The 12,615-nt window shown below is 44.9% G+C and overlaps 1 protein-coding gene across 1 annotated transcript; it reads right to left on the reverse strand.

The window, feature by feature from the left end:
* Positions 1–215: 215 nt before the first annotated feature.
* LOC116058513 (ankyrin repeat domain-containing protein 34A) lies at positions 216–8,781 on the reverse strand. Its single transcript, XM_031311351.2, has 4 exons — positions 8,522–8,781; positions 6,113–6,424; positions 5,342–5,977; positions 216–1,199 (listed from the first exon to the last, which is right to left on the reverse strand). The coding sequence occupies exons 1-4, from the start codon at positions 8,716–8,718 to the stop codon at positions 788–790; spliced, it is 1,557 nt and encodes a 518-aa protein (XP_031167211.1). The 5' UTR covers positions 8,719–8,781; the 3' UTR covers positions 216–787.
* Between the last annotated feature and the right edge of the window lie 3,834 nt (positions 8,782–12,615).

Raw genomic sequence — 12,615 nt, forward strand, 5'->3', positions numbered from 1 at the left:
GAGCTTTCACCATAGCCGACGTAAGTGGCCTGATGTTTATACTTTGAGAATAGCAGGGCTGGTGTGTGCATATGTGTGTGTGTGTGTGCATATATATATATGTGTGTGTGTGTGAGATTATCTTCAGAGTGAGTAGTGACTCTAGAGTCATAGTGAGAGAAACTAAGTTAACCCTCTCCTTGATTTCATGTTGTTGATAGAGAAGGAGAACCAGGAAATGACTCGGGGGGGAATGCAACGCCGCTCGGCCATGGCATCACCGCAACGTTTTGTGACATTCTTTCGGGAGTGATGTCAGGCTACATGTTAGGATTGGTGTTCTCCACATACCTACGTACGTAGCCACAGTGGACTATTAACGCAGAAGCATAATTCAGCCTTAAGCCTAACCATAGGGGGTCAGCAGCTAAAGCTCTGTTTACTATTATCAAGCCATGAGATCACAGAAGGTCTAAACATCTGTCATCATTTACTATTATCAAGCCATGAGATCACAGAAGGTCTAAACATCTGTCATCAATTGGAAATCATAATTATCACAAAAGAATAGCTTTAAAACGGAGACTGTTAAAAGATCCATCTCAGGATTTTATCAATCAATATCAGATCTGGAGAAGCTTCAAAGTGAATGACCCTAAAGGTCTCTGCAGCTACCCATGATGCTTTGCTCCAGTGAATGACCCTACAGGTCTCTGCAGCTACCCATGATGCTTTACTCCAGTGAATGAACCTAACCCTACAGGTCTCTGCAGCTACCCATGATGCCTTGCTCCCGCTCCTCCTGTCGTCAATCGTTGGCCTCGCTGACCTTCTCGGCGAGGATTTCCTGGAAGGTGGAGAGCTGCTTCATCTGCTCCGTCTGCATCGAGTGTCTCCTCATCAGCTTCTTCTTCATCTTGAAGTCGGGGCCGCGTTTGGGCGAGGCGGGCGCCACCGGGACCAGGATCTTCCCGCTGGCGGCGCCGTGGCTGGGCGAGGCGCGGATGTCGGGGATGGGTCTCTGCGGGTTGATGTTGAGCGGCGGCAGGAAGCCCGGCCGCGTGTGGGAGATGTGATCCAATAGGAGCGTCCCAGAGCCGCGGCGCTCCAGGAGCCCCGGGGGACGCCGCCGCACAGCGAGCGGCGACACGGAGGCCGGGATGTTCTCCAGAGACTCCCGGGAAGAGCCAGGGAGCAGGCACAGCGGGGAGGCGTTATACCTGCAACGAAATGTAGTTCTAGTTTATTAAGACAGACACAATTAAAGGATAACTTGTCCCACCAGACTCCATGTAAATAATCAGGACTTTTAGTGTGTATAGAGCCAGCATATCTCCACCAGACTCCATGTAAATAATCAGGACTTTTAGCGTGTATAGAGCCAGACTCTATGTAAATAATCAATACTTTTAGCGTGTATAAAGCCAGCATATTTCCTCCAGACTCCATGTAAATAATCAGTACTTTTAGCATGTATAGAGCCAGCATATTTCCACCAGACTCCATGTAAATAATCAGGACTTTTAGCGTGTATAGAGCCAGACTCTATGTAAATAATCAGGACTTTTAATGTGTATAGAGCCAGACTCTATGTAAATAATCAGGACTTTTAGTGTGTATAGAGCCAGCATATCTCCACCAGACTCCATGTAAATAATCAGGACTTTTAGCATGTATAGAGCCAGACTCTATGTAAATAATCAATACTTTTAGCGTGTATAAAGCCAGCATATCTCCACCAGACTCCATGTAAATAATCAGGACTTTTAGCGTGTATAGAGCCAGACTCTATGTAAATAATCAATACTTTTAGCGTGTATAAAGCCAGCATATTTCCACCAGACTCCATGTAAATAATCAGGACTTTTAGCGTGTATAGAGCCAGACTCTATGTAAATAATCAGGACTTTTAGTGTGTATAGAGCCAGACTCTATGTAAATAATCGGTACTTTTAGCGTGTATAGAGCCAGCATATTTCCACCAGACTCCATGTAAATAATCAGGACTTTTAGCGTGTATAGAGCCAGACTCTATGTAAATAATCAGGACTTTTAGCGTGTATAGAGCCAGACTCTATGTAAATAATCGGTACTTTTAGCGTGTATAGAACCAGCATATTTCCACCAGACTCCATGTAAATAATCAGTACTTTTAGCATGTATAGAGCCAGCATATTTCCACCAGACTCCATGTAAATAATCAGGACTTTTAGCGTTTATAGAGCCAGACTCTATGTAAATAATCAGGACTTTTAGCGTGTATAGAGCCAGACTCTATGTAAATAATCGGTACTTTTAGCGTGTATAGAACCAGCATATTTCCACATGTAAATGGGTGAATTAAGGGTTTATTTCAACCAAACCAGAGTGGTGATTGTTGGAACAGTGGAAAGATGAACCAAGACGGCTTTTGATAGTTTGATTTAGTTTCTGTCCACTTTGAATGAAGTGTGTTTTACGATGATAAAAGTCCTGATTATTTACATGGAGTCTGATGGGTTTGGTGATGGTGATTTCAGGGCTGTTTCATGTTAAACTAAAAGGATCTTACTCTTTAACTAAAAGGTCTATCTCTGTAGGGATCCATCCCATAATGTTGTCAGACACTTAGAATAATAATCTGAGTCTGTCAGCAGCAACAACAGAACCTTTAGTGACTCTAACTGCTGCTGAACATTAGTCCTGTAGGGTTAAAGCCCATGTTGCAGGTTAACCACCACTGTTGATTAATGGGTACATAAAGCACTCAACATATGTCATGTGTCATATGTCATCATTGTTAAAAATGTCACCAAATAGTGTTAAAGGCCAGTTTTTACCGTTTTAGTCGTTTAGTGGGTTTTATAACGCAATTCGGTGATGACGTCACGTGGGGAGACGTGCCTCAGCCTAGTACTAGAACTATGGTGACTGTGTATCAGCCTAGTACTAGAACTATGGTGACTGTGTATCAGTCTAGTACTAGAACTATGGTGACTGTGTATCAGTCTAGTACTAGAACTATGGTGACTGTGTATCAGCCTAGTACTAGAACTATGGTGACTGTGTATCAGCCTAGTACTAGAACTATGGTGACTGTGTATCAGCCTAGTACTAGAACTATGGTGACTGACTGGGATGAGGAAGAGGTGTTTTTACTGTCAGTGAATAGCACTGAGTGAAAGTCAATGTTTTCTTTATATCTAGTGACAGTGATCATGTCGTTAGTTCAGATAAGTACTGGTAATCTAGCTAGATCTAGAAATAGAAGGCATCATGCTAGCTATGGGCTAACTTGCCAGTCAGTCCCACCTGTGAAATCCCCCGACGTTGTAAACACATTTTGATTAGATATCTCACGTTTTGATGGACCCAACTAGCTCCAGTAACAACATATTTGCCTAGTGTTCATTTATTACTTGGGTGGGGATGCTGTTCGGCTTTTCACAAGTTTAGACAGCTAGCTAAAGCTACGCCGACGTTTTGCTAACGTTAGCGCAACAACGTTAGCCTAGACGGCTAGGTAAATATTACGACTGCCTTCTGAGTTTCCTATATCTGCGTCCATGTTGTCAACATAAGACCTGTGGCGTTAGTGCTCCTTTTGTACCATAACTGTATTGAATGAAATGTTAAGCTTCGCTCCTACGAGATGGGTGGGTTTTTGTTAGCTACGTTACACACAAAGTTAACTGGCTATAGTTAGCCTGTGCTAGCGGAATTAGCTAACGTTGCGTAGCCAGCCAGCAGCTTCGGCAGTAGTTTCGGCGAGCTAACCACGACAGCTAACACATCCACAAGCGTCTCTATTTCAAACATCACTGCAGATTGACTGCTTTTAGCAGCAGAGGTTGATTGTGGGCGACAATACTCTCGTGGTTAGCTTACTGAAACTACTGCCGATTGCCGAAGTTGCTGGCTGGTTATGCAACATACAGGCTAACTATAGCCAGTTAGCTTTGTATGTAGCTAACAAAAACCCACCCATCTCGCAGGAGCAAAGCTTAACATTTCATTCAATAAAATTATGGTACAAAAGGAGCACTAACGCCACAGGTCTTATGTTGACAACGTGGACGCAGATATAGGAAACTCCGAAGGCAGTCGTAATATTTACCTAGCTAGCAGTCTAGGCTAACGCTGTTGCGCTAACGTTAGCAAACGTCGGTGTAGCTAGCTGTCTAAACTTGTGAAAAGCCGAACAGCATCCCCGTCCAAGCTGTGTTTCAATTTCCCTCCAATATTATTATACACATAATAAAGACACATGGACTCGGTCGAGACCAAAAGCCATATTTTGCAACACCAGTGGCACAGACCGAGACCATAGACAGTGAACAGAGACCAGTGGCACAGATCGAGACCATAGACAGTGAACTGAGACGGGGCTTTCGTCTGTCGTCTCCCCAACGTGACGTAATGCAATGCATTGTGGGGGAAAAGAGAATCATTGCAAACCGCTGTAAAATAGTACTACTTTTTTCGTATTTTATTCCGTTTTGTGATATCCATTGTATTTGATGTTGTTGGGTAACAGTTTAAATGTTTATTACCAACAAGCAAATTGCACAAATTCATTAAAAAATAAACCCTGCAACATGGGCTTTAAGGCCGTTTTACAGTTGTGTGGAGGCTCCACGCAGAGCTCTCTCCGTAGCCTACGGAAGTGGCCTGATGTTTATACTTGTACGCTGGTGTGTGCTTTGAGCCGGCATGTGTGTGTGTGGGGAGTGGGTGATAGAGCGAGGGAGAAGTGAGAGAGTGACGGCGATTAACTTTGGAGCGAGTACCGACTCTAGAGTCATAGTGAGAGAAACAAAGTGTCTCCCCTGTTCTTTCTGACCACGGTGGGAAATCTGGAGCAGGAGAAGTTAACCCTCTCCTTACATTTTTCGAGAGGTGCGCGTCAGGCTACGGCGTAGGGTCCGGCGTAGACGCAGAGGGGTCTGCGGGGGTCTGTGGGGGTCTGCGGGGCTACGCCGTCGATTTTACGCACGACTATAAAATGGCCTTTATGGTACGTCTGTCTGCCTGTCTGTCTGTCAGAATAAGGAGAAGGTGCGTCTGAAGGAGCGGGAGAAGGAGGCGAGGGAGTGAGAGGCTCGCCATAGTAACGGTCACCTGTTTGAATGAAGTGTGTTTTACGATGCTAAAAGTCCTGATTATTTACATGGAGTCTGGTGGAGATATGCTGGCTCTATACACGCTAAAAGTCCTGATTATTTACATGGAGTCTGGTGGAAATATACTGGCTCTATACACGCTAAAAGTCCTGATTATTTACATGGAGTCTGGTGGGTTTGGTAATGGTGATTTCTGGGCTATCCATAATGTTGTCAGACACTCATTTGACTTCATCCAAACATTTTACATTTGATCGTACCTTCTGCGCTCCACGGACACACGTCCAGAGTCCGGCGAGCCGGGGATGGAGTCAGGGGACAGGTGCGTGTCGGACTCGTAGTGCTCCATGCGGGTCAGTTTGGGGTGAGCGAGACGGGCAGCGGCATTCTCCTGCGACTCTGGCGCCGTGTTCCTACGGTACAGGATCTGGTGCTGCTGCACCTTGTCGGCCCAGGAGGCGCCAGCGAGCGCCGCTGCGTAGTCCTCCGACACGGACCGGTCCATGAGTTTTGGCGAGCAGGGGTCGTGTGTCTCGATGCTGTGTCGCCGTGACAACAGCGGCCGCCCGGGCGTCAGCGGTTCTGCGATGGACAGACCGTTGATCTCGGCGATGGTCTGGCTCAGAGCGGCCCCCTCCTCCCGGGGAACGGCGCCCAGCACAGAGGGCGCCACAAGCCCCCAGGGCTCCGAGTTCAGCCGCTTCAGAAGCTTCTGCGCTGGGGCCGGACGCTTCTCGCCAGGCGGCCGAGCAGACGGTAACGGTAACGCCGACGTGAGCGCGAAGCTAAAGAAGCTCTCCCCGTCTTTGCGTTCGTCTCCCGCGGCCGGTGAGTCGGTGCCGATCTCCACGTCGGACGGCGACATGCACGCCAGCGAGTGCTTGTCCAAGCCCTCACTGGCTGGTGCAAACAAGCCCTCGCCGGATGGCGAGGGCTTGTTCACAGCAGCCAACGAGGGCTTGTTCGCGGCAACCGGCGAGGGCTTGTCCGATGGCGAGGGCTTGTCCGATGGCGAGGGCTTGTCCGATGGCGAGGGCGGCGAGTTGAGGTACTGTTTGGTCTTCTTGGTGCCGGACGGCGAGGTGTTGCTGGTGATGATGATGACCTCTTGGCCCTTGGCCTTGCAGGCGTCCAGCAGCACCTGCAAGGTCTCGCGGGCGCCCGTGTTAATGGCGTGCACGAGCGCCGAAGCGCCCGCGTAGTCTTTGAGGCTGGGGTCGGCACCGTTGTCCAGCAGCAGCAGCACCACGTCCTGCCCCGCCCGCTCCGCGCACGCGTGCATCAGAGCCGTGCGGCCGCTCTTGTCGGGGATGTTTGGGTCGGCGCCTTTCTCCAGCAGGTACCTGCACAGGAAACAGTTTCTTCTTATCCTGAGATTCCATTTCCTGTTTACTGATCACACTTAAAATATTTTACCTGATCAATCGGGCAATGTTCGATACCGATACCGTCTGTCTCTAACCTGTCTGTCTGTCTCTCTAACCTGTCTGTCTCTAACCTGTCTGTCTCTAGGTACCTGTCTGTCTGTCTCTCTAACCTGCCTGTCTGTCTGTCTCTCTAACCTGTCTGTCTGTCTCTGTAACCTGTCTGTCTGTCTGTCTCTGTAACCTGTCTGTCTGTCTGTCTGTCTCTCTAACATGTCTGTCTCTCTAACCTGTCTGTCTGTCTCTGTAACCTGTCTGTCTGTCTAACCTGTCTGTCTGCCTAACCTGTCTGTCTTTCTAATCTGTCTGTCTGTCTATCTAACCTGTCTGTCTGTCTAACCTGTCTGTCTGTCTGTCTATCTAACCTGTCTGTCTGTCTATGTAACCTGTCTGCCTGTCTAACCTGTCTGTCTGCCTAACCTGTCTTTCTGTCTCTCTAACCTGTCTGTCTGTCTCTGTAACCTGTCTGTCTAACCTGTCTGTCTGCCTAACCTGTCTGTCCGTCTGTCTAATCTGTCTGTCTCTGTAACCTGTCTGTCTGTCTAACCTGTCTGTCTGTCTGTCTATCTAACCTGTCTGTCTCTCTAACCTGCCTGTCTCTACATACCTGTCTGTCTGTCTCTCTAACCTGCCTGTCTGTCTATCTAACCTGTCTGTTTCTCTAACCTGTTTGTCTCTACGTACCTGTCTGTCTGTCTCTCTAACCTGTCTGTCTGTCTAACCTGTCAGTCTATGTAACCTGTCTGTCTGTGTGTCTCTGTAACCTGTCTGTCTGTCTAACCTGTCTGTCTGCCTAACCTGTCTGTCTCTGTAACCTGTATGTCTGTCTGCCTAACCTGTCTGTCTGACCTGTCTGTCTGCCTAACCTGTCTGTCTGTCTCTGTAACCTGTCTGTCTGTCTAACCTGTCTGTCTCTGTAACCTGTATGTCTGTCTGCCTAACCTGTCTGTCTGACCTGTCTGTCTGCCTAACCTGTCTGTCTGTCTCTGTAACCTGTCTGTCTCTCTAACCTGCCTGTCTCTACGTACCTGTCTGTCTGTCTCTCTAACCTGCCTGTCTGTCTGTGTAACCTGTCTGTCTCTCTAACCTGTCTGTCTCTACGTACCTGTCTGTCTGTTTCTCTAACCTGTCTGTCTCTATAACCTGTCTGTCTGTCTAACCTGTCTGTGTCTGTAACCTGTCTGTCTGTCAGTCTCTCTAACCTGTCTGTCTCTGTAACCTGTATGTCTGTCTGTCTAACCTGTCTGTCTGTCTAACCCTTCTGTCTGTCTATCCTGTCTGTCTGCCTGCCTGTCTATCTAACCTGTCTGTCTCTCTAACCTGCCTGTCTGTCTAATCTGTCTGTCTCTGTAACCTGTATGTCTCTATGTACCTGTCTGTCTCTCTAACCTGCCTGTCTGTCTATCTAACCTGTCTGTTTCTCTAACCTGTTTGTCTCTACGTACCTGTCTGTCTGTCTCTCTAACCTGTCTGTCTGTCTGTCTAACCTGTCTGTCTCTGTAACCTGTCTGTCTGTCTCTCTAACATGTCTGTCTCTCTAACCTGTCTGTCTCTCTAACCTGTCTGTCTCTGTCACCTGTCTGTCTTTCTGTCTAACCTGTCTGTCTGTCTAACCTGTCTGTCTGTCTCTGTAACCTGTCTGTCTGTCTAACCTGTCTGTCTGTCTATCTAACCTGCCTGTCTCTACGTACCTGTCTGTCTGTCTGTCTCTCTAACCTGTCTGTCTCTCTAACCTGTCTGTCTGTCTAACCTGTCTGTCTGTCTGTCTCTGTAACCTGTCTATCTGTCTATCCTGTCTGCCTGTCTGTCTGTCTGTCTAACCTGTCTGTCTCTCTAACCTGTCTGTCTCTACATACCTGTCTGTCTGTCTGTCTCTGTAACCTGTCTATCTGTCTGTCTAACCTGTCTGTCTATGTAACCTGTCTGTCTAACCTGTCTGTCTCTGTAACCTGTCTGTCTCTCTAACCTGTCTGTCTCTCTGTAACCTGTCTGTCTAACCTGTCTGTCTCTACGTACCTCACCATCTTGAGCCGTGCCTGTGGGTCGTCGTAGCTCGCCAGGCAGGCGGCGGTGAGCGGCGTCTCTCCGCGCTCGTTTCCCTCGTTGATATAAGCCCCGCCCTCCAGCAGCAGCCGCGCCAGCCGCAGCTTCCCCTGGAACACGGCCTTCAGCAGGGCGTTCCCCTCGCCCTGCCGCACACCGTCTCTCATCATGCTTTGCTTCAGACCTGCTCAACACGGGAAGTGCCCTCACCGCTGACCGCCCGGCCTCCGCCTGCAGACAAACACACAGGAAGTTCAGAGGAACACACAGGAAGTTCAGAGGAACACACAGGAAGTTCAGACAAACACACAGGAAGTTCAGACAAGCACACAGGAAGTTCAGAGATACACACAGGAAGTTCAGAGGAACACACAAGAAGTTCAGAGGAACACAGGAAGTTCAGACAAGCACACAGGAAGTTCAGAGATACACACAGGAAGTTCAGAGGAACACACAGGAAGTTCAGACAAGCACACAGGAAGTTCAGAGATACACACATGAAGTTCAGACAAACACAAAGGAAGTTCAGAGGAACATACAGGAAGTTCAGACAAACACACAGGAAGTTCAGACAAACACAAAGGAAGTTCAGAGGAACATACAGGAAGTTCAGACAAACACACAGGAAGTTCAGACAAACACGCAGGAAATTTCCTTGTCACTTTATAAGGTTTACGTTATCTCTCAATGTTTTTGTCACGTTTTGACATTTTTGTGGCTTTTTTCAATGTTTAAAGGTGCCGTACGTAGGACAATTTGTCCCACCAGACTCCATGTAAATAATCAGGACTTTTAGCGTGTATAGAGCCAGCATATTTCCACCAGACTCCATGTAAATAATCAGGACTTTTAGCGTGTATAAAAAGTTCCTGCAATTTCATTGCATAAAATTGCAGGAACTTTTTAAAACTGCGGTTTCATCATGGCTTCATTGCGGGGTTTGCAGCTTTTCGATGATGTTCACGTTGCGTAATTATGTCACTTTATAACGTTCCCATGGCAACAGGGGAAAGCGGCTGCTCTTGTGTGAAGTAAACGCAACATTTTTCAACTTTCTGCTAAGATATATGGGACTTTTTTGCAACGAAAATGCGAGGATTATGAAATCATGTAAGCCCTGCATATTTTGCGCGGAAATCTGCAATTTGAAAAAATGCGGCCCCGCATAAATATGCAGACTTTGGCTGATTATGCATTGAATTATGAGATGGCATAATCACGTTTTTCTGGAGGGACTGAGATTTGACAGAAAGGTAGTTTTAGAAGTCTTACCTACTGCACGTTTAATACCTTTACTACGACTGGATAGGGTGACCCAATAACTATAGGACTTGACTTTTTGTTGGAGTTTGACTTTGTAACATTTAAACCTGTTGCATTGTGCACACATCAGCTGATTTACCTGATTACATCATCATCAGCTGATTTACCTGATTACATCATCAACATCAGCTGATTTACCTGATTACATCATCATCAGCTGATTTGCTTCATTACATCATCATCGCCTGATTTACCTGATTACATCATCAACATCAGCTGATTTACCTGATTACATCATCAACATCAGCTGATTTACCTGATTACATCATCAACATCAGCTGATTTACCTGATTACATCATCAACATCAGCTGATTTACCTGATTACATCATCATCGCCTGATTTACCTGATTACATCATCAACATCAGCTGATTTGCCTAATTACATCATCAACATCACCTGATTTACCTGATTACATCATCATCAGCTGATTTACCTGATTACATCATAAACATCAGCTGATTTACCTGATTACATCATCAACATCAGCTGATTTACCTGATTACATCATCATCACCTGATTTACCTGATTACATCATCAACATCAGCTGATTTACCTGATTACATCATCAACATCAGCTGATTTACCTGATTACATCATCATCAGCTGATTTACCTGATTACATCATCAACATCAGCTGATTTACCTGATTACATCATCAACATCACCTGATTTAACTGATTACATCATCATCAGCTGATTTGCCTCATTACATCATCATCACCTGATTTACCTGATTACATCATCAACATCACCTGATTTACCTGATTACATCATCAACATCAGCTGATTTACCTGATTACATCATCATCAGCTGATTTACCTGATTACATCATCAACATCAGCTGATTTACCTGATTACATCATCAACATCACCTGATTTAACTGATTACATCATCATCAGCTGATTTGCCTCATTACATCATCATCACCTGATTTACCTGATTACATCATCAACATCACCTGATTTAACTGATTACATCATCAACATCACCTGATTCACCTGATTACATCATCATCAGCTGATTTGCCTCATTACATCATCATCACCTGATTTACCTGATTACATCATCAACATCACCTGATTTACCTGATTACATCATCATCAGCTGATTTACCTGATTACATCATCAACATCAGCTGATTTACCTGATTACATCATCAACATCACCTGATTTAACTGATTACATCATCATCAGCTGATTTGCCTCATTACATCATCATCACCTGATTTACCTGATTACATCATCAACATCACCTGATTTACCTGATTACATCATCAACATCAGCTGATTTACCTGATTACATCATCATCAGCTGATTTACCTGATTACATCATCAACATCAGCTGATTTACCTGATTACATCATCAACATCACCTGATTTAACTGATTACATCATCATCAGCTGATTTGCCTCATTACATCATCATCACCTGATTTACCTGATTACATCATCAACATCACCTGATTTACCTGATTACATCATCAACATCACCTGATTTACCTGATTACAACATCATCAGCTGATTTACCTGATTACATCATCAACATCAGCTGATTTACCTGATTACATCATCAACATCACCTGATTTAACTGATTACATCATCATCAGCTGATTTGCCTCATTACATCATCATCACCTGATTTACCTGATTACATCATCAACATCACCTGATTTAACTGATTACATCATCAACATCACCTGATTCACCTGATTACATCATCATCAGCTGATTTGCCTCATTACATCATCATCACCTGATTTACCTGATTACATCATCAACATCACCTGATTTACCTGATTACATCATCATCAGCTGATTTACCTGATTACATCATCAACATCAGCTGATTTACCTGATTACATCATCATCATCACCTGATTTAACTGATTACATCATCATCAGCTGATTTGCCTCATTACATCATCATCACCTGATTTACCTGATTACATCATCAACATCACCTGATTTACCTGATTACATCATCAACATCAGCTGATTTACCTGATTACATCATCATCAGCTGATTTACCTGATTACATCATCAACATCAGCTGATTTACCTGATTACATCATCAACATCACCTGATTTGACTGATTACATCATCATCAGCTGATTTGCCTCATTACATCATCATCACCTGATTTACCTGATTACATCATCAACATCACCTGATTTACCTGATTACATCATCAACATCACCTGATTTACCTGATTACAACATCATCAGCTGATTTACCTGATTACATCATCAACATCAGCTGATTTACCTGATTACATCATCAACATCACCTGATTTAACTGATTACATCATCATCAGCTGATTTGCCTCATTACATCATCATCACCTGATTTACCTGATTACATCATCAACATCACCTGATTTAACTGATTACATCATCAACATCACCTGATTCACCTGATTACATCATCATCAGCTGATTTGCCTCATTACATCATCATCACCTGATTTACCTGATTACATCATCAACATCACCTGATTTACCTGATTACATCATCAACATCAGCTGATTTACCTGATTACATCATCATCAGCTGATTTACCTGATTACATCATCAACATCAGCTGATTTACCTGATTACATCATCAACATCACCTGATTTGACTGATTACATCATCATCAGCTGATTTGCCTCATTACATCATCATCACCTGATTTACCTGATTACATCATCAACATCACCTGATTTACCTGATTACATCATCAACATCACC

The sequence above is a fragment of the Sander lucioperca genome, chromosome 10, assembly GCF_008315115.2.
Source record: "Sander lucioperca isolate FBNREF2018 chromosome 10, SLUC_FBN_1.2, whole genome shotgun sequence".
NCBI lineage: Eukaryota > Metazoa > Chordata > Actinopteri > Perciformes > Percidae > Sander > Sander lucioperca.